This window comes from Rattus norvegicus, chromosome 18 (genome assembly GCF_021556685.1).
Source record: "Rattus norvegicus strain SHRSP/BbbUtx chromosome 18, alternate assembly SHRSP_T2T, whole genome shotgun sequence".
NCBI lineage: Eukaryota > Metazoa > Chordata > Mammalia > Rodentia > Muridae > Rattus > Rattus norvegicus.
In genome coordinates this window covers 63,825,001-63,852,313 of record NC_141551.1, presented here as the reverse complement: position 1 = coordinate 63,852,313, position 27,313 = coordinate 63,825,001, and the positions used below count along the sequence as shown (strand labels likewise).

General features: G+C 45.8%; 1 protein-coding gene across 17 annotated transcripts in view; it reads right to left on the bottom strand.

The window, feature by feature from the left end:
• The window catches only part of Ldlrad4 (low density lipoprotein receptor class A domain containing 4), a 334,279-nt gene that overhangs the window by 25,022 nt on the left and 281,944 nt on the right, over nucleotides 1–27,313 (bottom strand). For 16 of the 17 annotated variants that reach the window (XM_087593473.1, XM_087593469.1, XM_087593480.1 and 13 more), the window contains 1 exon segment: nucleotides 5,836–5,990. In XM_087593473.1, coding sequence (XP_087449599.1) covers nucleotides 5,836–5,990 — 155 coding nt within the window. 17 annotated transcript variants of the gene reach the window in all.

Below are 27,313 nucleotides of genomic sequence, written 5' to 3'. Positions count from 1 at the left end.
AGTAGGTAACAATGGTATTGCTACAGGACTCAGGAACAAGACAGGATTACAACCACAGAGGTGCAATGACCCATCTCCTGGGGCATCTACTCTCAGGCCCATCCTGAAAGGCCAGGGTGGCCCAACACACCAGAGGAGATTTAAATTCCAAAAGTTGTTTGATGTCGCCCAATTCTTAACAACTGGGTCAACTTTTGTCAGAGGGGCAAATGGAAGGCACCAACCATGTTCCAGGTCACATATGTAATTTCTTCAGTGTGCAGACGTACTCCACACCAAGGTCCTTGGGGGTTGAGGAGTATATTGTATTGGCAGAGGCCTACAAAGGATTGGTTCTCTTTCCCAGCAACCAGGGAGACAGAAAAAGTGGACCCAAGTAAAGCTGAACTGGGAGGCAGATGCTTATCCTTCCCAAACTGCTGGTGCAGTCTCTGTGCAGATCCCCAGACATTTGATTCCACACAACTGACCAAGCCCCTGTAGCAGCTGGTAATGAAGAAATGTGAGCTGTGACTCTTCTCATTAACTCTTAAACTGGAATTCATCTTTCTACAAAGTCAATAGTGGCTCGATGTATACTATCTCACAAGACTCAATCTGAGTAAAACTCTCGCCCCTGCTCTGAGGCCAGCCACCTCTGCATGCCTACTGACCACAAACCCTGGGCTGTCCGGATGTGGTTAGCAGGACCCACCTGGCGGGGGGTGCAGCTGTCAGAAAGGACATCTCAGACCTCGCCAGCTGGGAAAGCCTAGACCCACAGTTCTCAACAACAAAGGTCATGACTCCTTTGGGGATCACATATCAGATATTCATATTATGATTTATAACAGTAGCAAAATTACATCTATGAAATAGCAGTGAAATAAGTTTTTTGTTGGTGTAGAAGGGTCACCACAACATGGGAAGCTGCATTAAAGTGTCGCAGCGTTAGGAAGGTTGAGAACCACTAGCCTGTCTGGAAGACCGTGGGCCTTTTATTGTTTCCTCATTCTTTGGTAGTTTAGGATAATGGGAAACAATCTAGATGGTCTCTCAGCCCCAGGCCACACAAACAAGGTACTTGTAAACATTTTGAGGTTGCTTTGAGAAAAACAAAAATGAGATTTGTGTCACAAATCTATCTCCTGCTGCGGTCATCATTTGAACCTTTGACTTTCTTTTCGTTTAAGCCTGAGCTACCGGTTTTCATTTTTGTTCAGTGACTTTCACTGGCCAGTATAATCCCATTGCCAGGCAGCCCTGTCACACACATTTCAGAGGGAGGTTGACAGGCCTCAGGCACACGGAACCCTCCTCATACTTCAAACCTACAGTGTCTCAAAGAATGAATGAAGGGACGAGGGTTGTTGGCAATGGGAGAAAGGAAAGTTATGGAGGTAGGAGCAGCAAGTCTCATCTCTGTGAACTCCCTCAAGATTGTGCTGTCCAGAAAGATAGGACTCATGGGCCAAGGACAGCTGGACTGCCAGTATTGTCTCACAGGACTGACCCCAGGAATCAAGGTCAGTCAAGTTTTTGAGATCCTGTTCTCTGCATTTTCTAGTTTGATTTCTGCTGCTGTTAAAAGGGGGGGGGGGGTGGCTAAAGAAAAGAAAAACCCACTCTGACCAAAAGCAATGCAGGGAAGAAAAGGAGTTATTTACCATATACTTCCAAGTCACAATCCATCCCTGAGGGAAGTGTTAGGGCAGGGACTCAGCTAGGAGCCTGAAGCATGGTGGAATACCATTGCTGGTTCTCTCATACTCATGCTCGGTTAACGTTCTTATATATCCCCAGACCATCTGCCTAGGAATGGTACCACTCATCATGGGTCCTCCCACTTTGGGTCCTCCCGCATCAGTTAATAATCAAGACAACCCCCACAGACCAATCTGACCAATCTGATCTAGACAATTCCTTAGTCCAGGATTTCCTCTCCGACGACTGACACTAGGCTGGAAAACTTACAGTTCAATCTAAGAAGGTCAGCAATTCACCCTGGCTTTTCCTTTGGATCAAAGCGAATGCCCGCTCATGAGAAGAGAGGCTCCTCACACGTTCTCAACCTTTTAAGATGAACACAGCATCATAATCCCAGTAAAGATCCCACATGGGTCTGCAATACAGAGGCGAAAGACCTGGAACACTGTCTCTGTGACACTCAGTCTCAGAACAATGAGAGGTTCCCCACTGAAAGGTTGGCAGGAACATTCTGCACCTTCGTGCTGCCAAGTAGCAGGGTGTTTGAGGTACTTGCTGCTCACACTGCCAAGAGAGGTGATCCTGGGGCTGTGGGCGCTCACTAAACAAGGGTGCTTCAGGATCTAGGAACAGGGTTTGGATAACAGATATGGTAGCACAAGGCAGAGGCAAGTGGACATACACATCCATCCTCACTCTGTCCCAAGTTCCACAAGTCAACATCCCATCCAGGGGCAACCTGGTCAAGTGAGGGGACCAAAAGCAGAGTATCTTCTTCTCTATGATGTGACTGCCAGGCTTTTGCTAGCTCTTGGCAGGAAGACGGTGAACACAGACTTCCATATTGAGAGGCCAAAGGAGGCAACCTGGAAAAGCCAACTAGAAGCTGTCCAGACTGGCCAGTCATGGGAGTAGAGGAGACAATGGGTTCTCGTGCGCAGTTCATAAACATGGGGATGGGATTGGTTTAAGCATCCCCAGTATGATCAAGAGGGTGGTAAAAGAGCCTGGACCTTAGCCAAGGATGACAGCTGGCTGCTCTTGCATGGTCACTTTGCTATCTTGGCTATGATGAGGTCTAGGGAAGAATGAGGTGAGCAGAGGTAGATGGAAATGGCTAGGGAAAGTGTCTGCAGGCAGAGTCCCCCAATGGCTATGTCCTGGGTGATACAAGAGAAGTGTGCCCTTCTCTTTGTGGGCACACCAAAGCAGCCAGGAGATGGTGTGCTCATGAGCTGGTGGGCTTGGCGACAGTGTGCTTAGACAGGTACTCAGCACAAGAGTCTGTTTCTCTGGGTTGCCCGTTGTAGAGCCCCTGAAGCACACTGTAGGAAGATCAGACAATGTGTGTAGCACGATGTCCTCGGCTGGAACACCATCTCAGCCTCTCTAGGATGTCCGCTAGCTGAGAGTCAGATGGATAAGAAGTGATCTGTTTTTTCAGCCCCCGCAGAGAAGCAACAATCCAAGGAAGGAGTTAGGGGTGGGGTAGAAAGGACAGAAACTCAGGTGTATAAGGAGAAAAGGAAGGTCTGTTTCCTCTTTATCTACTTTATCTCTCCTGTTAGAACCATGAGCCATGCTGATAGTCCAACTGAGAAAGCAGAACCCCAGTCTAAGACAGAAGCACCCTGGTTACAGTGTGGAAACACACCTTGAATGTTATGAGACATTCCCTCAGAGCCTAGCCCTCAGCTGGGTGATATCTACAGGTGTGGTTGACAGGGAAAGAAGCCCTGGGGATGAACGGGACTCAGCTGTGGGTCACCAGAGAAAACTGAAGTTTCACGGTAGCTCAGGAGTGAACGCCCACACTCTTCTCATGGCCACTTTATAAACACAGGGACTAAAGGCATGCCTGTCTCCTGGCTACACCTTGGAGTAGAACCCAGATCTCAGCACACAGCTTACCTCCACTCACAGAGCCCCCTCGGTAGATAAAACCCACCAATTACTGACCGTCTTCGTTCCTACTCAGTGTACATCCTAGAAGGACCTCTCAAAGTCAACTTCCCACATTCCTGCCAGTCAGCGTGCTACCACTTCCTGGCTCATGGTCCCCATGCTCCCACAGAGAGCAGCACTGGGTAGACCATCAGGTAAAACCACACAAGAACTTTGTTTCTTGCCCCAGTCAAGTTGTCTTCCTGCTATACCTCTTGGTTAGTAAACACAGGACATATGGCCAGGACACAAAGCTTAAAGGCAGTGACAGCAGGAGAGCATGGGGCTGGGGCTGCACCAGGGAGACACAGATTCACTCAGAGGCTGTGGATACCCTCAGTCTAGGCAAGTGCAAGAAGAAGACCAAGGGAGGGGCCTTCAAGGCAAGACACCCTGAGTGTCTAGGGACTCCTGGAGCACAAAGTGCAAGATGGGAAGATGGGATATTTTAGAGCTAGAAACTGCTAAGTCTTACTCAGGGAGTAGAGCTAACACCCAGGCTGAAGTATTTCTGGTAATCCATACATACCTGAGTGCATCGGCCTATTGTTTGGTGGTGATGTAAGAGTTGTACCACGTCTGCCAAGGAGTGGCTGGTATCCACAACAGTTATATTAAAGCAAAGACCCTGTGTGGCCCTATAATGGCTGCTGTAATGAGAGTTTCCTCGTCTTCTTTCTTTGAGCTCAGGACTTTGGATTTGTTCTCTCTTCAGAGATCTGAGCTGCCTCAAGAATCCGTAGTGTCAGGACGGAAAGTGTGGGTACCAGAGGACAGTGATCCGTAGTGTCGAGGTGGATACCAGGGGATACCCAGAGTTTCATTGTGGTTTATAAAGATGTCAAGGAGGACCAGAGGAACTGGTTAGCAAAACTGGGGACCAGAAGAGACTGAGGAAGGCAGCAAGAGAAAATGAGGAAGCTCACAGGAAGTGGAACTGTTAGGTCAAATTCTGTCTGCCACCACTGTCCCAGACTGTGAGGTGAATACAGCACACACACACACACACACACACACACACACACACACAGGCACAAGCACGTACACACACAGATGCACGCACACACATACACACACACACACCCTTCCTGTTCTCTGTTGTGCTTACCTCTGCCCCCAAGAACCCCCAAGCCATTAGGCTCCCCGGGCAAGCAAGATGCTGCCCTATTTAGAGCTGTCCCAGGCACAGGTCCACACTGCCCATTACGATGGTCATACCCCATACTCACAACAGCCTCTCCTAAGTCAGACCTCCCTTAGGAAGTGACCAGGAATCCCTGGTCTCTCATAAAGGGCATTCTACAAAGAATGTCTCTCCCACTACCCAGAAAAGGGTGGAAGAGGAAAACTAGATGCTCCTGTGTCCTACACCGACATTAAGAATCTAAACTCAGCTAAGTGCACTATTTCCAAGTCTCTTGCTAAAAGCCACCAGGATTTATGAACAGATTACAAAATAGGTGGAGAACATGATGTCCCAGCAGCCCCTGGCCTCCCAGGCTTGGTTATGGCTTAGCCATACATCACATTGTTTTACGAGGAGAGGCAAGAAGTTGAGGGCAAGAGATAGAAAGTTCTAAAGAGCACGGACTGAGGCGCCTCACGGGATGGCTTGTGCCACCCCACCCGCCCGGTTCACCCTGTTCCATCTAAGGAGGCACGCATCCCACTGTCCCCTCCAGCTGGTTCACATCCGAGAGTTGCAGCCATATCTGCTAATGTATGAGGACATTACTTATCCCTGGACCAACTCCAGGACCTGATCCAAGCAAAGATCTCTATATACAACGTGGTGCTGCCCGAATGAAACCAGACACAGGAGAGAAAGCATGGGTGTGGAGGCCACGCCTAGCAAAACTAATTAGGGCTGATGGCCAATAATCAGGCAGCGGAGACTTTCACACATGAAAGACCTGAGCCAGCTGTTGGAGGGCGTTAAGTCACTTTCCTGGCTGGACCCTGGCTGTACGTGAGAGGTCACTGAGCTGTGTGCACACACACAATGTGTGCACACAATGAGCACACCTTTCCAGGTTAACCGTCAACCCAAACCGCTAACACCGCAGCATTACCTCAGTACCTCAGTGAGCCGACCAGCGACAGGCGGACTATCCCACCCTCTAGCCTTTACTATACCCTGTCTGGGTTTGCAACCCCAGAATGGAGCCCAGGGGCATTCCAGATGGCGCAGGCCCATACACTTACCGGCTGCAGCCCGTCCTCCTGTCTCTGGCTCTGGTTGGGGCGGTTGATGAAGGAACGTGTGGAGACTTTGTAGTGGTTCAGTAGGCAGACGACGACCACCACCATCACCGTCACCACCACGACAATGATGAGGACCTGCGCGAACTCCAGTTCCGCTGCAAGGAAGGAGGAGGAGGATTGTGAACAGCGGCCATTTTCCTGACTATGGTTCCCGTAACTTCGGGCAGTCATGACCCCTCCTAGATACCCCTCGAGGGAAGACAGAAGCTATGGCTCCATTTTGGAGGAGAAGAAAAGGCAATTGTAAAAGTGGTGCATGGCTGGGCTTGAACTCTGCCTGCAGATACTGTGGATCACACGCAGGGCTCTGGTATTGTAACTTTTTAGACAAAAGGGAGGTTCTGGGAGTGCCCTGTCCCACAGATCTCTGCTGCTCAGCTTGGTGAAGTTCAAAGACCTGATCTTCAAGCTTAAGGCTTTAAGGAAATGTTTTGCTGGCCCGGTCTACCAGACCGCCAGGGTTTTGGCTGCAACTTTCCTCACTGACATAGTGGAGTTCAAGGTCAGCCCTGTGAGCTCACCACAGGCAGCTGTTGAATTGGCACCCGTTCACACTGGGCCAACCTCAGGACAGCTCAGACTGTTTCTTCAATTCCCTTCCTGTCAGACAACACCCACCATCTCTCCACTCTGAACTGAGGCTGCCCCCACTACCACACCTACATAACCTCTCCAGAAAATGAACTCGTCTTCTCTGGTTGAGCCAACTTTCTCAAGAGTGCCACTCACAGGAGCTGTGCATTAGAGAGAAAACAAATATAAACAGGCCAGCTTCTGCCTCTGTTTCGGGGGGGGGGGCTATGCCTTTGTAAGTGACTTAGAAAGCATATCCCCATCCTATAGGCTCAGTGATTGAGTGGTAAGGTTCCCAGTTCCAACACTAACGTGACCAATGGGTCATTAATATGCCATGTATATGCATGCCCAGAGTCCCTCCCTGATTCAGCATTCCGGCCACCATATTGAGCAGAGTGTACATACAGTCAGTGTTTCTCATGGTGCTATGACTACAAGAATGCTGTGGCTTACATTGCGTTCTCAGCGTCTAGCACATGGTGGTGCCCGGCAGGTAGGTAAACAGGAATAGGAAGAACAAAGACTGACTCAGGAACATACTCAGGCCCAGAGAAGGTGTTCATGCCCACAACTCCAAGGGTCATGACTCCCTGAGGCCAGCCATAACGGGTAAGACAGACCTCCACTGGCTGCGGGCGCAGAGGGAACAATGAGAGCACCTGTAGGGTCCTGGGAATCCATGCCACACATCCAGTCAAAAACCCAAGGACAGCCACCTCCATACACAACATGTAAGGCAGGAAGTTCGGTCTGTTCAGGCCAACGTGAGCTTAGAAATGAAGGTGGGATCTTAAGCAATTCTCTCTCAAACAACGGAGTTGTCACAAACTGCCCTTCAGATTAAAGCATGCCCTCAAGTTTACCAGTGTGTTTCCTTTTGTCAAAAGATGGAGTTGCTTATCAGACCCTGAGCAGAAAGAAAGGGATTACAACCAGGAGACAGCCACAAGGACCCTTGGTTAACCCTTCACTTGACGGCTCTTTCTACGCTACATTTTCCTCAGTACGGAAGCCTGTGAGAACGCAGCAAAGAAAACCAAGTTGTGTTTTTGCAATTCCATAAGCCTCTCTTGGTGGATGAATTCTCTCTGAAAATGATCTTATTACAGAAGTGTTTAAAATCCTTCAAAAGACTGAAGGCTTAAATATTATAGAAGAAAGAAGTCTAATGCGGCCGAAGCTCGGCAGCCCTCCCTGACTGTAACCACTCCATGCCATCCTGGTGGGGAAGTTGGTCTGGTTAGTATGTCTACTAAATAAATACTGCCTCCTCTTAATTATGACCAAATTATTGGGGGGGTTGGTAAGGAGAAGGAAAGGGATGCTATGTGTATATGTGAGTGCCGGCACAAACTTGTCAGTTCCTTAAAATGGACGACCATTTAACAATGTGGTGTGAGAACCACTTTATGAAAAGCTTGTTGCCTACACCCTAGACTCTGGAAACTTGCCCTTTTCTTTTTTTCAATATTTAATTAAGAGAATTATGTGTATGTGACCATGTGGTTGTGTGCCTGTGAGTTTGGGAGCCTGCGGAAGTCAGAAGAGGGCACTGGATACGCTGGAGCTGATCTACAGGTGGCTGTGAGCTATAAGACTTGGGTGCCCTTTGGTCCTCTGCAAGAGCACACGTTCCTAACGGATGAGCCAGCTCTCCAGCACCTTGCCACTCACACCCATTTAATAGGCAAACCTGTGCATGTTGCCGGGCAAGATAACCAAACCGGGTACAAACCTGCTCAGCCTGGGAGAGGGCAAGGCGGACCGAGTCAAGGCCAGCCTCCTCTACTACAGCAAGGCCCTGTGTGAATCAAGCATCAAAAGCAAACCTTACTTTACGTCTATTTATTTTGATTTGGTATTGCGGCTCCCCCAATTGCCGGCAATTTCTGATCTTTTTCTGGACTTAAGGGTAATTTATGCTTCTCTTTCTTATAATTAATTTGCATTAGTCTATTTGTAGTTTTTTTTTCATGAATTTCTGATGCACTTATGAGAAATATTTATATTTCATGGCTACAAGATTTTGTTCCATGTGTTGCAAACACTTTCTCCTTGTCTCTTATTTCTGTAAATTCTTCTGGAAGTTTCTCTACAGATGATATATATATATATATATATATATATATATACATATATATACATATATATACATATATACACATATACACATATATACACATATATACACATACACACACACATATATATACATATACACACACACACACATATATATATATTTTTTAATGGTACCAATGATCCTCTCAGTTTTTTTCTTTGCAGCTAACATTCCCCAAACTTTTCTTTCCCTTGAAAAACTTTTACTTTGTTCTTCCATGTTTAGATTTTTATTTATGTTGCATTTTATACCCTGGGCCCAAGACAGCGCAGGGTGTTCCAAATGAAACGACCGAATGGAATGACCTAATAATGCAATTACTTCAAAACCTAAGCCAGGGTGAGCAAGATCTCCATCACAGACAGTGCATAGCAATGTGTCCTTTGGAAGAAAGAGTCCCACCTTCTCCCTTTTCGTGAAGACCAGTGTGTCAGCCTCCATCCCAAGCTCTCCTGGAAAGCTGCCCTATAAACTCACTGGAGTGCCCTGCCCCTGCTGAGCTGTCTGCAGCTGCACACAGCTTGCCCTGGGGTTTCAAACATGAGCTCAGAGCCCTGGCAGGGACATCTAAGGCACCAAAGCTTCCCAGCAACATCAGGAGTCCACAGGTACCAAAGTGTCAGGGAACTGAGACACATGCAGTAGGATGGGATAACAGGTTTACCCAAGGGCTTTCGAAGCATAAATAGGTTCCATGGAAGTGGGACATGGGCTAAGGCAATCACCCTAACAGTAATACCCAGGGGCACCCTGGGGCAATAGGAGACTGATTGAGAATCTGAGCCACTTAGGCCAGGCATGGAAGGCAGCTCTTCTAGCAGACAAGAACGAAATCCAGGGTGCCCGGTCCCTAAGGCCAGAATCTTAACAAGTCGTGACTGGCAGCAAGGATGTGTCTGGATCTTAGAGCCCCACCCAGTTTACATCAGGGCCTCTAGGTTTAGGACCCATACCACAACACCCTAGGAACAGGCTAGGGTGGGAGAGAAGGTTCAACCAAAGCCCGGCTACCTGAGCTTGGTCCCCGGAAGAAAGAAATGACCCCTCAAAGTTGTCTTCTGACCTCCATATGTCTGTCGTGGTGCAAGCATGCTGACACAGACAACTCCATCATACATATGCGAGCGTGAGATAACATCAAATTAAAATATTGTAAAGTCTACCTACTCTTTGAACTTGGGGCAAAATAGTCAATGAGGACAGATCACTTTTCCCATTTAAGTTGCAAGAAAACTAAAACTGGGAAAATATGAAGATTAAAAATACTCAGTGCTAGGGGAAACCAAAGTGAAAACCATTAAAGGGGGGGGGGTGGTCCCCAGGGATGAGCAAAGCTCAGGGTCCTGCTCTGTAGAAAGCCCTTTCTCTGGTGCCCTCTGCACCTTCCCTCCCTCCAAGCTCCACTCTCCCTCTCCCCCTCCCCTACACGGCAGTCATGCCATTACTTTAAACAGGAGCCCCTGCCCCAATTCTGCACAGCTTTTCTTTATGTGGTGGGGGATCAGAAGGGTATGATGTAAGGAAGCCCAGCAAGCATGCCTCCAGAAGATGTTTTTGGTTTTGCTTCCAAGGGGTCAGTTAGGAAAGGGACGCTGAGAAGAGAATGAAATTTTGAAAGAAATATTGAGATGGGAATACTTCTTAAGCCCACAGGAGTGGCAGCATTTTGAAAGGTAATAGGATACTTTTAAGGTTGCCATTTTTTTTTTCATTTAACCCACTATGGATTCTGAGCACAGCCCCCTGGTCAGGTCTCCCTCAGTCTCAACAGTTATGGGTATCAACAGAAGCAAGGCCACACAAGTAAAGGACTGGAGGTTAAACCAATTTCCCAAGCTCCTGTTCCTTTTATGGGACTGTAGTTCAAGGTGCAGTGTGTGACTCATTGCCACCCAAACACCAGAGATTCAGTAATGAATTCAAAGCTTACAGGAAGGGATTACTGTGCTTTGGTTTATTATCGTAAAAACAGTGTCGATGACGACAGTGATGACGACATCTGTATCTATATGGTGACAACTTCAAGAAATTCTAAGCCGTATGGTGGGGGACTGTGGGAACAGTCTGTTTGGAGTATGCTAGTCGGTTCCTTGGTCCAATGGGGCCCTGCACTGAATCATACTGGAGGCGTGAATGTCTGGACTATTTTTAATGAACTCTGGGGAGATGTGTTTGTACTACCCTTGGGTTCCTAATATAACACTCACTTCTATTTGTGGGATGGCTAGCACCGTCTTCCATTCAGCCTCTCTTTGGTGAAATACATCCTCATCTGCTGAAACCAAGGTCTCTAAATGTTTAATTAGTTTTAAGTTCCAGGTGTGTGACATATTCCCTCACAGACATCCTATAATGGAAGAACACGGCGTGGGCTCTGTGGTGAGCCCTTCCTTTCACCAGCAAAACAGACGCCTTGGCAGCATGTGGGAAAGCGGCCATGATAAACACTTATGTCACTGCCAGGACTAGCCACTCCTCACAGATCTCTGAGTGATTCGACTCCCATTCTTACCAACAGCAGCCCCTCCAGTTTACTTCCCTTCCTGCTCAATCTGGGGACGCAGAGCCTGGAACAAGACAACCGGCCTGCCACAGAATCCCACCCTCTTGGCAGCAAACTCCTTCCCAGCAAGCCTTTCTAACTCCCTGCCATGGTTCGAGGCACAGAGGACAACTTTTCCCATTGGACTGGTCTTGTTCAGTTTCTGTGCAATGATCTTGTGTCTATATTTCTTCTTGTGTCTGTCCTGCTCAGCAGAAACAGGTGTACTGATATGATGACAGCCACAGGGGTGGATGACTTGCATGGTTCTAGGACACCTGTAGATGGCGGATGTTCCTATAGTCTAAATTCTTTCCAAAATCCTAGAACCTACAGCACGGTGGCAGGAAGGTGGATGGGGCAGGAATTGGAATCTATTTAGCCTATAATTGCCTTGAGCTTGGGAACTATTAGTATAAAAATACTCTTGGCAATTTGAATGGTTGAACAAAAATTCACACTCATTAAACACCACAGTCGAGGGGCGACATTCAGCCTCTGTGACAAAAATGACTTTACAGCTGGAAGTTCAGGTGGCAAAACAATGAGGGCTCCTCTAGCTCATGATTAGATTACATTTTTAAAATTTCATGTTCCTTTGTGGTCAGTCGGTTACTCCGATTTATCTTTTAATGGCAAACAACCAAAGGGAGAAATTAAAGACAGAACTACAAAGGTGGCCAAGTTTTTGCAACTGCTGGCTGTATCTTTCATTATAAATTCTTCACTGACCCGTTGATAACAGGCTCCTGACCTTTACGCTGCTTCCTATATGCACGGGTCCCATTCTGTACTGACACTCCTTTTTAAGGTTTGCCCTCTGACCTTCTCTCATACACCAAGCCCTGGGCTATCTATCTTGTCCCCCGTAGCTTACAGATTGTTGCATATTGCATACAAGGTGATCAGGTCCAAAGCAGGAACTTCTGTTGGCTAATTTGTTTGTACGGCATCTCTCATGGAACCATATTCTGGCAAACACTCACCAACAACTTTAATAACGCTAACATTTTGCCAGAGATTTTCACATTTTGCACCAAGAACCCAGCACAGATCGTCACCAGAGAAGAAGGCTCATGGTTGCTCTAAGGTATCAGCTTATATATCCCCATTATATCCCTGTATGCACACAGGCAGTTTGCATCACAAGATTGGAAGTGGTATCCTGTGATCCAGGATAACAGGACACATCCCTCCACCTTCAGTCCCAACCAGGCACCTGCCAAGGCACAGGTAGGCTGGGAGCAGAAGGCAGGGATTTGAGTAAGGAATCCCCAGAACACAGACTCTGTGCAAAGTAGCATCAAAGGCCAGAGCTCCTACCTAGCACAGCTCCTTTTCTTTACATACATCACAACCTAGATTATCTTGATCTCTTCAGGGGAAAAAAAAGTTGCAATCCAAGATGACTGACAACTTTTTCTTTAAATACAGAAACAAAACAAAGCAGCGGGGGAGTAAAAATATAAGAGTTAGAAACCTTTTTAAAAAAAATCCATCCCCTGCCCTTACTATAAATGGGAACTAAAAGTACCTAAAATCATATTCCTCCCTTATAGGAGTCATTTAAAATCCACCCTCACCTCACCTCCACATTATAAATTAAGAAGGTGTCAGTAGATATACGGCTGCACATGTAACTGTCTTAGCCACGGTTACAAGTGTGGCTCCTAAGCCCGTGCTGGCTGGCAGCCTGCTTGCCTTCCACTCTAGCTCCCCATCGCTCTTGGGGTCCACTTCTGTTTCCCATTATCTCCTATTACCTGGATAACCCCCCCCAAAAAAACTAGTCAACAATCCAATCGCATTAAAAGAGATACATTTTTTTTCTTTTCTTCCAAATGTTATCTTCAGCAACTCACTATCAGTCAAAGAGGAAAATTTTTAGGGCATATGAAGGGGGGTGAAATATGTATTATATATATATTCTCACACACACACACACACACACACACACACACACACACACACACACTCATCTCCCCCAACAGTAACAAAGTAATTGCAAACCAAAGAAGATGGGAAAAGCACCCTTAAGATCCCACCTGTCAGAGCCAACAGACTTCTCTGAGGCAAAAGAAACTTTTTTTTTCCTTGAGGTGGGGTCTTCTGCATCCTAGGCTGGCCTCCAACTCACTCGACTCACTATGTAGCTGAGGAAAAACCTTCTGATCCTCCTGCCTCCACCTCTCAGTTTCATGGGCTACACCACGATTGCCAGGTTTGAGGGAAAAAAGTCCTATGAAGGACTTAACTGTTCTGCTTAGCTCTGCTCAGACCAAACTCCAAGGGAAAACACACACACACACACACACACACACACACACACACACAGAAAGAGAGAGAGAGAGAGAGAGAGAGAGAGAGAGAGAGAGAGAGAGAGAGAGAGAGAGAGCCCCATAGACCCTGCATCACTCACAGCTACCCTTTTGCAAATGTACCTTTTTTAAAGAACAGGTCTTTAAATTGAACCTCCTTCAGTGAGCTGTTGCTTGGCTGGTCGATGGACATAATCAAGTCCTTTGCAAGGGACTCCAACTGTGGCACAGCCCACCCAGTTCAAACCATTCTTCAGCTTCAGCCAATCTCTTCTCCAGGCAGCTGAGAGCTGTAGTTATAGCTGGTGTGTGTGTGTGTGTGTGTGTGTGTGTGTGTGTGTGTGTGTGTGTGTGTGTGGAGAGAGAGAAAGAGGGAGAGAGAGAGAGAGAGAGAGAGAGAGAGAGAGAGAGAGAGAGAGAGAGAACTGTGTGTGGTAGAGGGAGTTCTTAAGTCTTTTTCTACTCTATCAGCAGGGGCCCAGCCCAGGTGCTAGACTCAAAGTCTGTGGCTCCAACCACAGACTATGACTACCAATTATCAACTGCCATCAACAGAAATCAGGAGGTCTGTGGCAGGAAGCTGGCGATGTCACAGACAGTAAGCCCAAGCGCCTCCAATCCCAAGAGCACTCAGTGTTGTTGACGACAACATATATCAGTGATTAGTCTGCATTTCTCTGGGTTTGGCCTCACACCCAGACAGGTCACATCCAGACATGTCACATCCCAACATGTCACATACACAGGCAAGCAGAATGCAGCTAGACAATTCGCCTTATTCTAGTACATTCGCTAATCCATATATATATATATATATATATATATATATATATATATATATATATATAACAGGCAAATGGTGAAACAGACTCTTCAGAAGAAAGAAGCGTCTGAAAATCTCAACATAGTATCTTTTTCTTTCCTCTCTGCTGGAAGCTTTCAGAGTTGAGGACTTAAAATGTGAGCTTACTGAGGGTAACAGGGCAAGCAAAAACATCAGCCTTGGGTATCCAGCTGCCAGCACCTTCTGGAGGCCCCACTACAGGCTATCGTTCTGAATCCTCCTCCCCACCAAGTCCCGACAGCTTACACCAGCTCTCCCAGCATCCACAGCTCCCAATGCCTTACCACAAGGAGAAGTGCTCCTATTCTCAGATTCAAATTCTCCCTTAGCAAGCTCTCCTGGCTTAGAAGCACAAACACAGCACAGAGAGAAGCCTATAAAAACAGAACTCTCGATTTTACTATGCAGTTTTAGTTCAAGCAGTTCTAAAATTACAGAAAAATAACCCCAAGTGATACAAAGGAGCCATTCACACAGGAAAGCCAAGACCTATCTCAGGAGCGCTCTTCCTTTTGTACAAGAAGCCCCTTTTCTCTTGAGGTCTAGACAGTGGTTTTCAAACGTCCTTAAAACCTTTCTTATGCATCCTGATGTCTCGAGGCTGTGTGGAGAGGCTTTGTGGATGGCTGCACGTCTGTTACAGTTTTAAGAAGAAGAAGAAGAAGAAGAAAAAATCACCTGGCAGCCACAGTGAGAAGGGCCAAGTGCCCTGGTCACACTGCAAATAACCCCAGCCGCAGGCCCTGCACTCTGCCGAGAATAGCTTTTGTTTTTCCTTATTTAGGGTAAATAGGAATGATGTGTGGGCCAGGACAACAGTGTTGGCTGGAGGAGTTGTCAAAGCAAAGCTGTTGGTTGCCACCAGAGTTAGAAATAAAGACAATTAAGGCCAGCAGTCAGTCCCTGCCAAGAGCCCAAGAGTGTCACCTGGGGCATGACAGCAGGGTCCAGGCACTTCAGACATCACTCTCTCCTGGTCCAGTTATTGGGAGCAGGAAAGGAACAAGAGGACCTCCCGCATTTTGGGGATGCTTCACACAGCTTCAGAAGGTTCAGCATGAAAACTGACATGTGATCAGATGGTCACATCAAGGCAAGGGGACAGTTCTTCAGTCATTTCTACATGGAAAGCATAGCTTCCCTTCCTTAGAGACGCTCATCCTGACTTCCCTCAGGGTTATACTGCTGAGTGAAGAGTCGGGGGGAGGGGGAGTTCAAGTAGATTCGGGGAAGTCTTCAGTTCATGGAATGTTCTAGAACAGCCAGCTGCAAGGAGAATTAGAAACTGTTTCCACTTCAAGTCAGCTTCTCTGGCCTTCAGCTGTCTCTTTTCCCTAGAGCCTAGGGACTCTTGCAATCTAGGGACAGTAGTTTGCAGTCAAAGGTGGTTGGCATGATGGCTAACAGTGACACCACTCCACACAGGAGAGGATATGATTGCCTTCTAAGTCTCTTGTAGTATTGGGGATTTGGCAAGTTTCATGGAGTCTGAAACTCCCTTCTGCTTTTTGTTACCGGACACATCTGCGTTTTGAAATGCTCACGAATAACCAGCTTTGGAGTTTACATTTTCGGAATGTCATCAACACTTCATCTATCCAGAAACCCGTGGCACACAGGGGCACATGGCAGGTGGATCTCTATGATCTGGAGGGCAGCCTGGTCTACACAGCAAGCTCCAGGCCAGCCAGGGCTACATGGCAAGACCCTATCTTAAACAAAACAAAAGCAGAAGGGACACACATTTGTGATATCCAGTTGACTCCTATCACCGGGCATTTTGGTCATAAGTAATCAATTTGAATTAAGTTATGATCATTCTGTTTAAAATGAAACTAAAAGCCTTTGACCTTATAGATGAAAGTTTATTTTAAGCTTGCTACACACACACACACACACACACACACACACACACACACACACACACTGCTGTCTTGTATTCCTGTGGGACAGTCACTGTAGACTGCTGAGCGCAGTGTCTACAGAAGCAGGCTGGGTCTGTAGTGTGCTTGGTGCACAGCCTGGTTAACGGTGCACAGTGCCTCAGCCAGCATTTGCTGAGGGACTCTCTGTGTTGATTCTACAACCTTGACTCTTGTTTTTTCTGCCTTAAACACTCCTGAGGAAGTTTCTCCTGAGAGAGGGTCCAGAAGTCAGATCATATAAACCGTAATGGAGGGGTGCAACCTGTGATAAATATCTCATTCTAGCTACAGTATGTAAAGACTGGCCCTGTTCCTTTTAATTACTTATCTTATTTTTTTGAGACTATAATAATTACATCATTTTCTTCCCTTCCCTTATCTCAAAAACCTACCACTTACCCTTCCTTACTTTCCTAAAAAATTTGTAGTATTTTTCATTAATTTTTGTTATGTGGTCATATACTTATATGTAAATGACTATATATACACATATGTATACATATATATGTATACAGACATAAATACATATATGTGTATAAATATGTATATATGTATACATACATATATGTAGTCATGCATACATAGTACATATGTATAAATGCATATGACTGTACATATATACATATCTTCATTTATACTCATATACATATATATTCCCAAATACATAAATACAACCTGCTCAATCCATATACTATTGCTTATATGTATGATTTCAGGCTATTTGGTCCTGGATAACATGCTCTTCCCTTGGGAAGACTATTCCTCCCATTCTCAGCATTCCTTAGCTGCCTGCAGCTCTCTGTACAGGCCCAAGACCTCACGAGCGTTCCCTCACCCACATTAGCATGTCTGCCGATACTACCCTTGTTCAGCTCCTGTCTAGTTAGTTGTGTTGGCGAAACTTTATGGGTGTTGTTGGAACAATTATGTGCCATGCTTCTTTTCCCTTAATGCAGAGGAAATGGCAGCACACAAAGCTGAAGGGCATGGGGAATGTCTGACGTGCTAGACACGAGGACGCAAGTGTGCTACAGTGCAAAACACATTGCAACCACATGCTCTGCTACTGTGGAAAGCAAGGGCTCGGGAAGGCTTTCTGGATCCTCGCTTTCTAGTAAACTCTGAGATGACCCATGCGTCTTCGCTATGCACAGCAGAGGCTCAGAGCGTGGTGCCAGGTGGGGTGTGGGCATTTCACAGGGCTTGTTGGCAGCACTGAAGACCTCACCATGGCTTCCCCTAGAGAAGTCTTCAGCAACATAATCTATCTGATAATGTTTGTGAGGTGTTTACAGTCCTCCAGAGGAAACACACAGGACTTGACTATAATCCTATACAGATAGATAAGCCTTTCTGAGGCACCGAACTGTCTCAGGGTCCATCGGTAGGTAGGTCATCGTGTCTTAAGGAACTGACCCTACTCAGAGGACTGGCTTTCAAACATGGTCTATATAGGACAAATTAAGGGAGCAAAAGCCTTGGGGGTCCCTGGAGCCAAGAGTGACAGGGAGCTAGTAGAGGAAAGCAATATAGCCAAATGGGTCAGGGCTGGACCAGGAGAGTAAAGCATCCCCTCCCTCCTACCCAGGAATATTTGTTTACATGATAGCATTTATGATGTTACTACCCAGCCTCTTGTGTTTTACGTCATAGGCTCCTTTGCCATCTCTGTCCTCTGCTCCATGCACAAATTCTCACAGTTAAAGATCAGTTGAAGAGGTACGAATACCCTTCCAGCGTTTATGAAACAGGAAGTCGGCATTCATGGAAATCCAGAAACTTCCAAGCTCGGTATATTTTTTTTATCTTCATACCAACCCCAAAAAGCATGTTTTCTCATTCCCAATTTGTTGATGAGAGATCCAAGATGAAACAGACGGTAGATGTAGAGGTGGGTAGAAGACGGACTATAGATTTGAAACTTCCTATGCACCCATTGTTTTGCTTGGTGAACAGAAAACCAAATATTGTTCATCAACATACGTAAAACTCCCTGAAGCTAGCCAAAGGATATTAGCAGATGGGTAAGCGCTTGCTATGATTCTTTCTTTACATCTCGATTGCCCGTTTTAGACATTAAGAGACATATTAACCCATAAATGCATTTCCACAAGGCTTTTACGACCATTTTGTGTTTCAAATGCTTGCACCCCGTTGAGAATCAATGGTCCTGACCATTATATTATATGTTCCTATTCTTTGGGTTTTTTTTTTTTTTTGGACTATGCTGTAATATTTTGATCTGAGATGAGTTTTTCCATATAAAAGTGATACCCTGGAATTTGGTCTTTACAAACTGAAACTGTATTTTAAGAGTTTGTAATATTCAAAGATCAAGGAATTAAGGCTCTAAAGGAATGTAAATACTGGGCTCCTAAAGACTCAAAACAGCAATAGTTTGGTATTTGTGGAGATTAGCCTGTAGCATGGAAAATTTTACTAATGTATCCTTGGTGCTCGAAAACTGCAACACAAAGAGGTCTTTATATAGAAATCTAAAGACTACATTGTGTCCAACTAGCTCTATATTGGTATAAATGTTAATAAACATAAAAGTGTGTAGCCAGCAGGCCAGTGAGATGGTTTAGAAGATTATTAAGTAGTCAAAATCAAATAGCTTTAAGGTAACCTCTTAATAGGAAGTGAATTCCATGTATTAACAAATTTTAGAGTTTACCTTTTACATAATCTATGCAACCACAGCACTATTCCTTCTAAGGAAAAAAATTATTCATATTTATGGTGGTCCAGATTTGTATAATGCTCAAGCCATCCTCTGCTAAGTGGGATATACACCTTAGTGTTATTATTGTTGTAAAAATTACTTTTCCAACCAGTAGAAAATACATAGATAGTTGAGTAGCTAAATTCAGGTATCACTTGTGTTTCCAGAGCTGTCGCCTAACATTGTTAACTTGAACTGGGGTCCATCTTCTCTTCTGTAAAATGAGACACAATATTTTCTGCATATGGCACTTGGCAGACTGAGATGTAAAAGCTCCACTAATCAGAGCCTGGCCTCCAGGATCTGCAGCAGCTCTTGAAGCTCATTGGAAGACCAGATTCTCAGCCTGACTTTAGCAAGGTCTTAGGCCAAGGCCAATGAGATGGCTCAGTGGGTACAGGTGCTTACACACAGGCCTGACGACCTGAGTTGACTCCCTAAATCCTGCAAGGTAGCCTACAAGAACTGACTCCCAAGGAGATATGTCCTCTGACCTCCACACTTATAAACACACACACACACACACACACACACACACACACACACACACACACACCACACAAACTTTAAACAGAGAAACTTTTTTTTTTTTTGGTTCTTTTTTTCGGAGCTGGGGACCGAACCCAGGGCCTTGCGCTTCCTAGGTAAGCGCTCTACCACTGAGCTAAATCCCCAGCCCCGAAACTTTTTTTTTTTTAAGAAAATTACTTTAATTATAGGCTGACTCATTGGGACACCAAAAACTCAGGTGTATTCCCTGATGTGGGGGGGGGGGGGGAGAACTGTGCAGCAGAATGAAGAAATGAGAAGAGAATATGGGCCTCTCATCTTTCATGTTAACTATTCCATGATGACTTTAAAGAACAGCAGTCAGTGTGCCAGTGTTTGTGTGCACACGGGTGTACGACAGCAAGGCTGTCTTCCTAGCCTGAGGGTAATAAATATGAGTATCACAGGGTGGGCGCTGGCCCTTCTCCCACCAGCTAATGCTGGTCCCATTCACTAATGCTTTGGGAGAACCAGCAGGGGTTGACGGTGTTAAAGGATCAATGAGAATAGCAAACCAAGAGCCTCCTGTGGAGACAGGATTTCTTTGTCTTTTAATACAGACTTTTTAATTTTATTGTCTGTGGCATGCGTATGTCTACATGTGCGCGTGTACCCATGAGGACTCAAAGAGGCATCAGCTTTCCCTGGAATGGTGTCCCAAGTAGCTGTGAGCTGCCGACAAGTGTGTTGGTAACCGCTGGACTGGACTGAACTGCGGTCCTCTGGAAGAGGAGCGATTGCTCTTAACTGCTGAGCCAGCTCTCCAGACCTCCATTTTTTTCTCTTTTTAAAAATAGTAAGTTTGTATTTATTGTTTGAAATGTTCATTCATTTATACCTTGTATTTTGATAACACCCAGCCACATTGCCTCCTCCTAACTCTCCATGGACCACTCTACCCCCATCACGCTCCCAAGTTCACATCCTTTTGTTGCTCTTGTGATCACTAACCCTCTGGGTCCAACTAGTGCTGGCCATAAGAACTTGAGCATGGGGCCATTCACTGGGCATGGGCAACCTACCTGTAGCCACATCTAGAAAAGAGTGACTCTTCCTTCCCTTGGCAACCATCAACTGCCAAAACCTCCCCCACCAACAGTGAGCCCTTCCCTCTTCGAGCTGGGATTTTGTCTGGCTTGATCTTGTGTAGGTAACCACAGGAAGGTACTTGAGTTGCTGTGTGCAACAGATCACCATGTAGAAGCATGACACATAACCAAAACAGAATCAGTCATGGCTAACACCAAGACCGTACTCATAAGGGGGCCAAGTGACTGACATCTCAAAACCATTTGAGCTCCTGCAACTAGGCCATTTAATTCTTGTAACTACTACCAAATGAATACTAGATGTGATCACTTAAATACGAGTGATCATATTTAACATATCATACAGGAAGGTGAAGTCACATAGCTTGTAAGTGGCCACGAATCCAGCCGTACCATCCATTACTAACCAGATGATCAGACAATTATACATTCAGGGGATCACAGTATGACCCTAGAGCCAAACCCCGTTTCTAAAGGTGCTTTGATCTAGAAATATCCTTTAAAAGGATCAAAGGATGAACTACTTCTCTAGGACAAGGGCTCTTGGGAAGGTCTGAGCCATTAGCTCCACCATTTGGAAAGTTGATTGGATTGGTTTCGTTTCTGTTGCCGTGATAGAAGACCCGGACAAGAAGGAATTTGGGGGAGAAAGGGTTTTATCCTGTTCCCTGCCATCTATTGATTAGGGCCAAGAACTGATAGGCAGGTGCCTCCTTTGACTCAGGCCTCCATGAGGAAAAGCAAAGCCAATCACCTACCCCAAGCCAGAACCAAGGCAACTTGGGACTTTGGGTGGCACCCAGTGCCTGCCACCATGGTCAGACTCCTGTCTGGCCCATAGATTAGGTCACCAACATGAAGCTTGTAAATTCTCCCCCCAAACCCTGAGGAGTCAGAACCCTTCTCCCCCTTTGTTGTCTAAATCTGAAAGGAACATTCTTTCTTCCTCTCTCCCTTCAAGATTCCTATGGCTCTCTTTGATATATATGATATGATATGATATGATATATGATATATGTATGATAAATGATGTATGATATATGATATGATATGATATGGTATGATATGATATATGATATATGTATGATAAATGATGTATGATATATGATATGATATGATATCTCTCCCAATGTTCTAGAAGCCACATCTATGTCTCCCAGTAAAGCTCATCTGTGGGTCTGAAGTCCTCTCCTCTGTCAGAGTTGCTGTCATGTAACAAAGGTCTTCCAAATGTTACATTGTATCAATTCCTTGCCAGGAAGCTGCAGTTTTGTTATGTTTTTTTTTTTAAGATCTAACATATAACAAGCTTGACATGCTAAAGTTTTTAAATAATGCCATGTTTTGTAGGTATGTGCACTATTAAAAGTTCAATTTCACCGCAATCTCTAATAGTATGAAACACTAGACATTTCATTTGCCAATTTAGAAATACTTACTAGACATAAGTTGGTTTCAGTTTTGTAAGGAAAATATTTGTTCAACTGCATTATACAGTGTTGAAAACCGAACATAAAAAAAAATAGACAAATTAACTTACAAGAATAGATTTAAGAGCTCCACAGACCTATTATCAGGAAAACCAACACAATCGGTAAAAAAAAAAAAAAAAAGTTAAAAATAAACTATTGTCTCTGAAATTTGTCTAAAGCAATTCAGCAGATAAACATTTACGAAAATAAACCCACTACATTTTCTTAAGAATAGCGGGACCATGAGGCACACGAGCCATACCCTTTCCCAAAGTCATCGGCACAGAGTTCACTCACTGTGGCGACGGACACAAAACAGTCTTACATTGCCCTACCGCCCCAGCCCTTGAGGGAGACGATGGTACCCATGTGAGACCAGGCTGGCCTTTGACATGGAGGTTAAGTAACAGGTGACTGGTCAAGCAGCCTTCCTTGCCCTTCTCTCTTCTCCCTTCCCAACTCTTAGGAAGGACTTCGCCAAGCACAGCAGGCTGAGAACATCAGGGACTCAGGATCACGCAGCCTGGTTCAACAATCAGGAGAAAGTTCCATGCTAGGCAAGCTCAGAAACACTGTCAGCGAGCTAGGCATGGGTGTGGTGTGGTACTGTGTAGTGTGGTGTAGCAGAGGTGTGGTGGGGTCGGTGCTGTAGGGTGGGGGTACAGTGGGGGGGGGAGCGGTAGGGGTGCGGACAGTGTGGTGTGCTGTGGTATGGTGTGGTGTGGTGTAGGTGCAGTACTGTGCGGTGTGGTGCGGTGCCATGCTTTGCAGTGCCGGTGTTCACTGAGAGAACTGGTCCAGGGGTCCTTTGTCACCTCTGGAGCAGTGACTGAAAGGATCTTGTCCAGAGTGGAATCAGACAGCATGAGAGTGGGCTACAGTGCCTAAGAGACAATTTATTTAGAAACAATTTAGATGAGAACAAGGGGAAGCTCAAACTTGAAGGTGATTCTGTCAAGAATAGAAACTTCCATAGTAAGTGACTAAGAAGTGGCGGTAACCTTGTAACCAGCAAATTCTACATAGCATAAAAAGGAAAGGTAAGGAAAGTTCTTCCAAGGTTAGACCACACCTCAAAGGCTAGCACAAAAATGGCTCTGTAAAAGGGCCTAGCATAAGAAAACAATCAGCTAACATAGTTAGTGGCTATTTAGTGGAAATTATCAACTTGGTGTAATACCAACTAAGGTAGACTGTGTAATAGGAATTCCGGGTAAAGAAATACAAAGGTCTCGCTAAATGATTGTGGTCACTTGTGACTGTTTGAAGAGTGATGGCAGAGTGTCACACTGCAAGGTAGAGTTGAGTCAAACAGACCAGCCAAGTCCCTAAGTAAATACAGAACGGCAGGTTCAGGGGTGGGGGGCTGGGATCAGCAGTTACTATAATGTCAGCAGAAAATGTCAATGTCCAGTTTTCAACAAAATATAGGAGACAACGCTTGGCATAGAGGAACATGCCAGTAATCCCAGCACGTGGGAGGCAGAGGGAAGAGGCTCCTGAATTGAAACATAGTAGGCCTGACCTACTATGCTTCAGAAAAATAGATAGGGTACATGCAGAGAAAGAAACAAGGAAGTGTGACTCAAACACAGAATAAAGCAGTCAATAGAAACTACGCATTACCTAAATGTCAAGGCTTAGCAGAAAGGCTTGGTAACACTCACCATTATTATAATCAAAAACCTAATGGGGAATGGCAATTACAGCAATAAAATGTGACCACATAATATACATTATATTGACACATGGTCCTGTGCTGTTTAAGTTTATTGCAAGTGAACTCTGAAAGTGAGGAAGTCCCCGTCTGTCTCCTTGAAAACCCCAAGTCCTGGGTCAGGCCCCTGGCTCTGTAAGGGCAGAGGAGAAAGAGCCAACAGCTTGAGAGTAAGAGTTCAATGAGAACAGCTATTAGGTAAGTCACTTCCAACAGAGGTGGTTGCTATTCATCCTGTGATGTAAGAATGTCTCTACGACTGGAACAGAGCAGAGAACCACGACCAAACATTAGACGGAGCTGGGGGAATCCTTTGGAAGAGGGGAGGAGATCCTGAAGGAGCCAGAGAGGTCAAGGACACAAGAAAATCTACAGAATCAGCTTCGTGGGCCCATAAGGGTTCACAAAGACTTAACAACCAGAGAGCATGCCTGGGCAGACCTAGGCCTTCTACACATAGGTAACAAACATACAGCTTGGTCTTCATGTGGTACCCCTGGCAGCAGGAGCAGGAGCTGTCTCTGACTCTGTTGCCTGCCTTTGGTTCCCTTTCTCTTAGCTGGGCTGCCTTGTTTAGCCTCAACAGGAGATGAGGCTGGTTCTACTGTAACTTGATATGCCAAGGCAGGTCGATGTCCAAGGGAGGCCTCCCCTTTTCGGAGAAGAAAGGGAGGGGACATATGGGGTGAGGGGAGGTGAGAGGGAGAGACTGGGAAGGGAGGAGGGAGAGGAAGCTGTGATCAGGATGTAAAGTAGATTAATCAACAAAAAAATTAAAAAGAAAGGGGAAAGGAGGGAGGGAAGTGAGGGGAGAGAGAGACAGACAGACAGACAGACAGACAGACAGACAGAGACCTCTAGTTATCCAGAAACCCAAGGTAGCTGGGTGTGGTGGCCATGCCTTTGATCTCTTGGGAGGTAGCAGCAGACACAGGGGTAGAAATGTCTGTGAGTTCAAAGCCGTCTGGTCTTTGTAAGACGTTCTATGCCAGTGAGAGCTGTACAGTGAGACTGTCTCACACAAACACCTAGAACAGGGGTGCTCTGATAGACACTCAGACACAAGCACCCAGAGCACGGGGTTGTTCAGTCCTTGGAGAAGATGAGCTGAGCCTGACCTACAGGACAGGTCTCGTTCTTACCATACAAATGATTTAGTCTTAGGAGCACCGAGGCAGCAGGACTCAGGAAAATTTTTTTAAGAAACAGAGGTGGGAGTCGGTTTAAGAGTTCAATCAGATAGTTGCACTTTTCTTTCAAAAGCCAAGGAAGGGCAAGGCAAAAGTCTCAGAGGTCATTGGAGTGAAGGCGTCAGCAAGATCTTCCCTAACTGGGGACCCAGCCTGCTGTAACACTTGAGATGTCCCCATTGATAACAACAGTGCCCTGTTATGGGGGTAACCAGCTGCTTTCTGATTGGATCGAGGCTCATTCCACAGGAAGGAATTCACACCTAGGACTTTAAAGATGGTCAAAAGCCCCAGCTGGGGAATCCATGAGTTGGAAGAAGGAATCGATTACTACTGTAGTTGCAGTGCTAAGCGGGCATGATGGCTGTCTTCTAAATGTCTGTTGATAGCCGCAGACTTCGTGCAACTCTCAGCCTCAAGAAAGAAACTTCTTTCTGCCACAGGAAGCAGTTTAATGCAGATACTTACAAAAGGCTGAAGGGTGGAGAATAAGTGAGCCTGGAGGGCTCAGTTCTAGAAGAGGCGTCTGAACCACTCTCTGCTAACGTTCAGGGGACGGACACTTGTGGAACAGGGGACAGAGGGTGGAAGAGCTGGACGATGGGAAAGCCTGACACAGCATGGCCACTGCACCCAAACACAGTGGTTACCATGGTCACCAGCACAAGACCTGCGTGAGATTGAGCTGTCATATTCCAACCTGGATTGGGAAAAGCAGTACCGGATGCCCCACACGTAGTTGAGCCGGTTTTGAGCAGTGACTGGCTGCTCCATGAAACAGACATTTTTCTTCAGTGGTACAGCCACTAGAGTGGCTGCCCATGAGTCAGGAAATGATTCCGCAGCCACACGTGTGAAATCGTTAAAGGATACTTTTTAAAATAGCATTTTAAAAGAATTTGCCCACCTCTGACCTAAGGGGTGGTGGTGTTTCCAGGAGTGGAGATCTTCCAAAAGAAAGTGAAGAGACACATACCTAACTGTTACCATTTGCTTTCTCCGGGTTCTGCGTGACTCTGGTGTTGAAATCTTTTTGTACTTTACCTGGGGATACACTGTGACGATAAAGGACACATACACTTGAAGATCTGACACAATTATTTTGTCAGACAGTATCTCACTGTGTAGTCCTTGCTGGACAAGACCTCAGTAGGCAGACCAGGCTGGCTTCAAACTCAAAGAGGTCAGCCTGGCTCTGCCTCGAGAGTGTTAGTAAGGGCATGAACCACCACACCCAGCATCACTTAGAAGGAATCCAGACTGTTTTGATATGAACTTGTCTAAAAGTTAGATACTTAAATGTGTCATTCTGTGCATATAGATGTGTGTGCACATGTTTCAAAACTCTGAGGCATTCCTCAAAATAAGACAACCACTATTGTACTACAATGTATTTGATTAGGAGAAGAAAGGTAAAACATTGTAGCGTAGACTCAAAGTCCTTCTCAGTTTCTGTTCTTTGTTGGGTATATTTTCATCTTCTAAGTGGAAGAATTAAAGCCTCAAGGAGTTTACCACACATGGTTTTAATCCAATTAGCTCACTTGCTGTCGAGCATCGGGTAGCTTATGCATTAAGAACTATGTCTGATCCTCTATAGTTCCTTCCTATCCCGTCCAATACAGGAAATTGAATAGAAACATGTAGCAGAGGGGATGGGGAACTGGAGTAGCTACTAGAAAGTCCCAGACTCCAGGGAGGTGAGAGGCTCCCAGGATCAAGGATGACACTTTAGCCAAAATACTCAACAAAGGGAGATAGAACCTGTAGAGACCACCTCAGTACATAGGCATGGCCCCAGCTGAGAGATTGGGCCACCCATGCATCTCAAAATTTTAAACCAAGAAATGTTCTTGTCCAGAGGAAAGACAGGACAAAAATAAATAAATAAAGCAGAGACTGAAGGATAGGACATACAGAGACCGCCACACCTAAGGAATCCATCCCATCTGTGGACACCAAACCCCCACACTATTGCTGATGCCAAGAAGCGCTTGCTGACAGGAGCCTGGCATGGCTCTTCCCAGAGAGGATCTACCAGCACCTGACCAATACAGATGCAGAAACTCACAGCCAACCATCAGATTGAGCCCAAGGTCCCCAATGGAAGAGTTAGGGGAAGGACTAAAGGAGCTGAAGGGGATTGCAACACCATAGGAAGAACAACATCGACTAACTGGACCATCCAGAGCTCCCAGGGACTAAACCACCAACCAAAGGGTACACATGGAGGGAGCCAAGACTCCAGATACATATGTAGCAGAGGACGGTCTTATCTGACATCAGTGGGAGGGGAGGGAAGCTTGATGCCCCGGTGTAGGGGAAAGGCTAAAGGGGTGGGGTGGGAGTGGGTGAATGGGTGGAGGAGCACCCTCATAGAAGCAAAGGG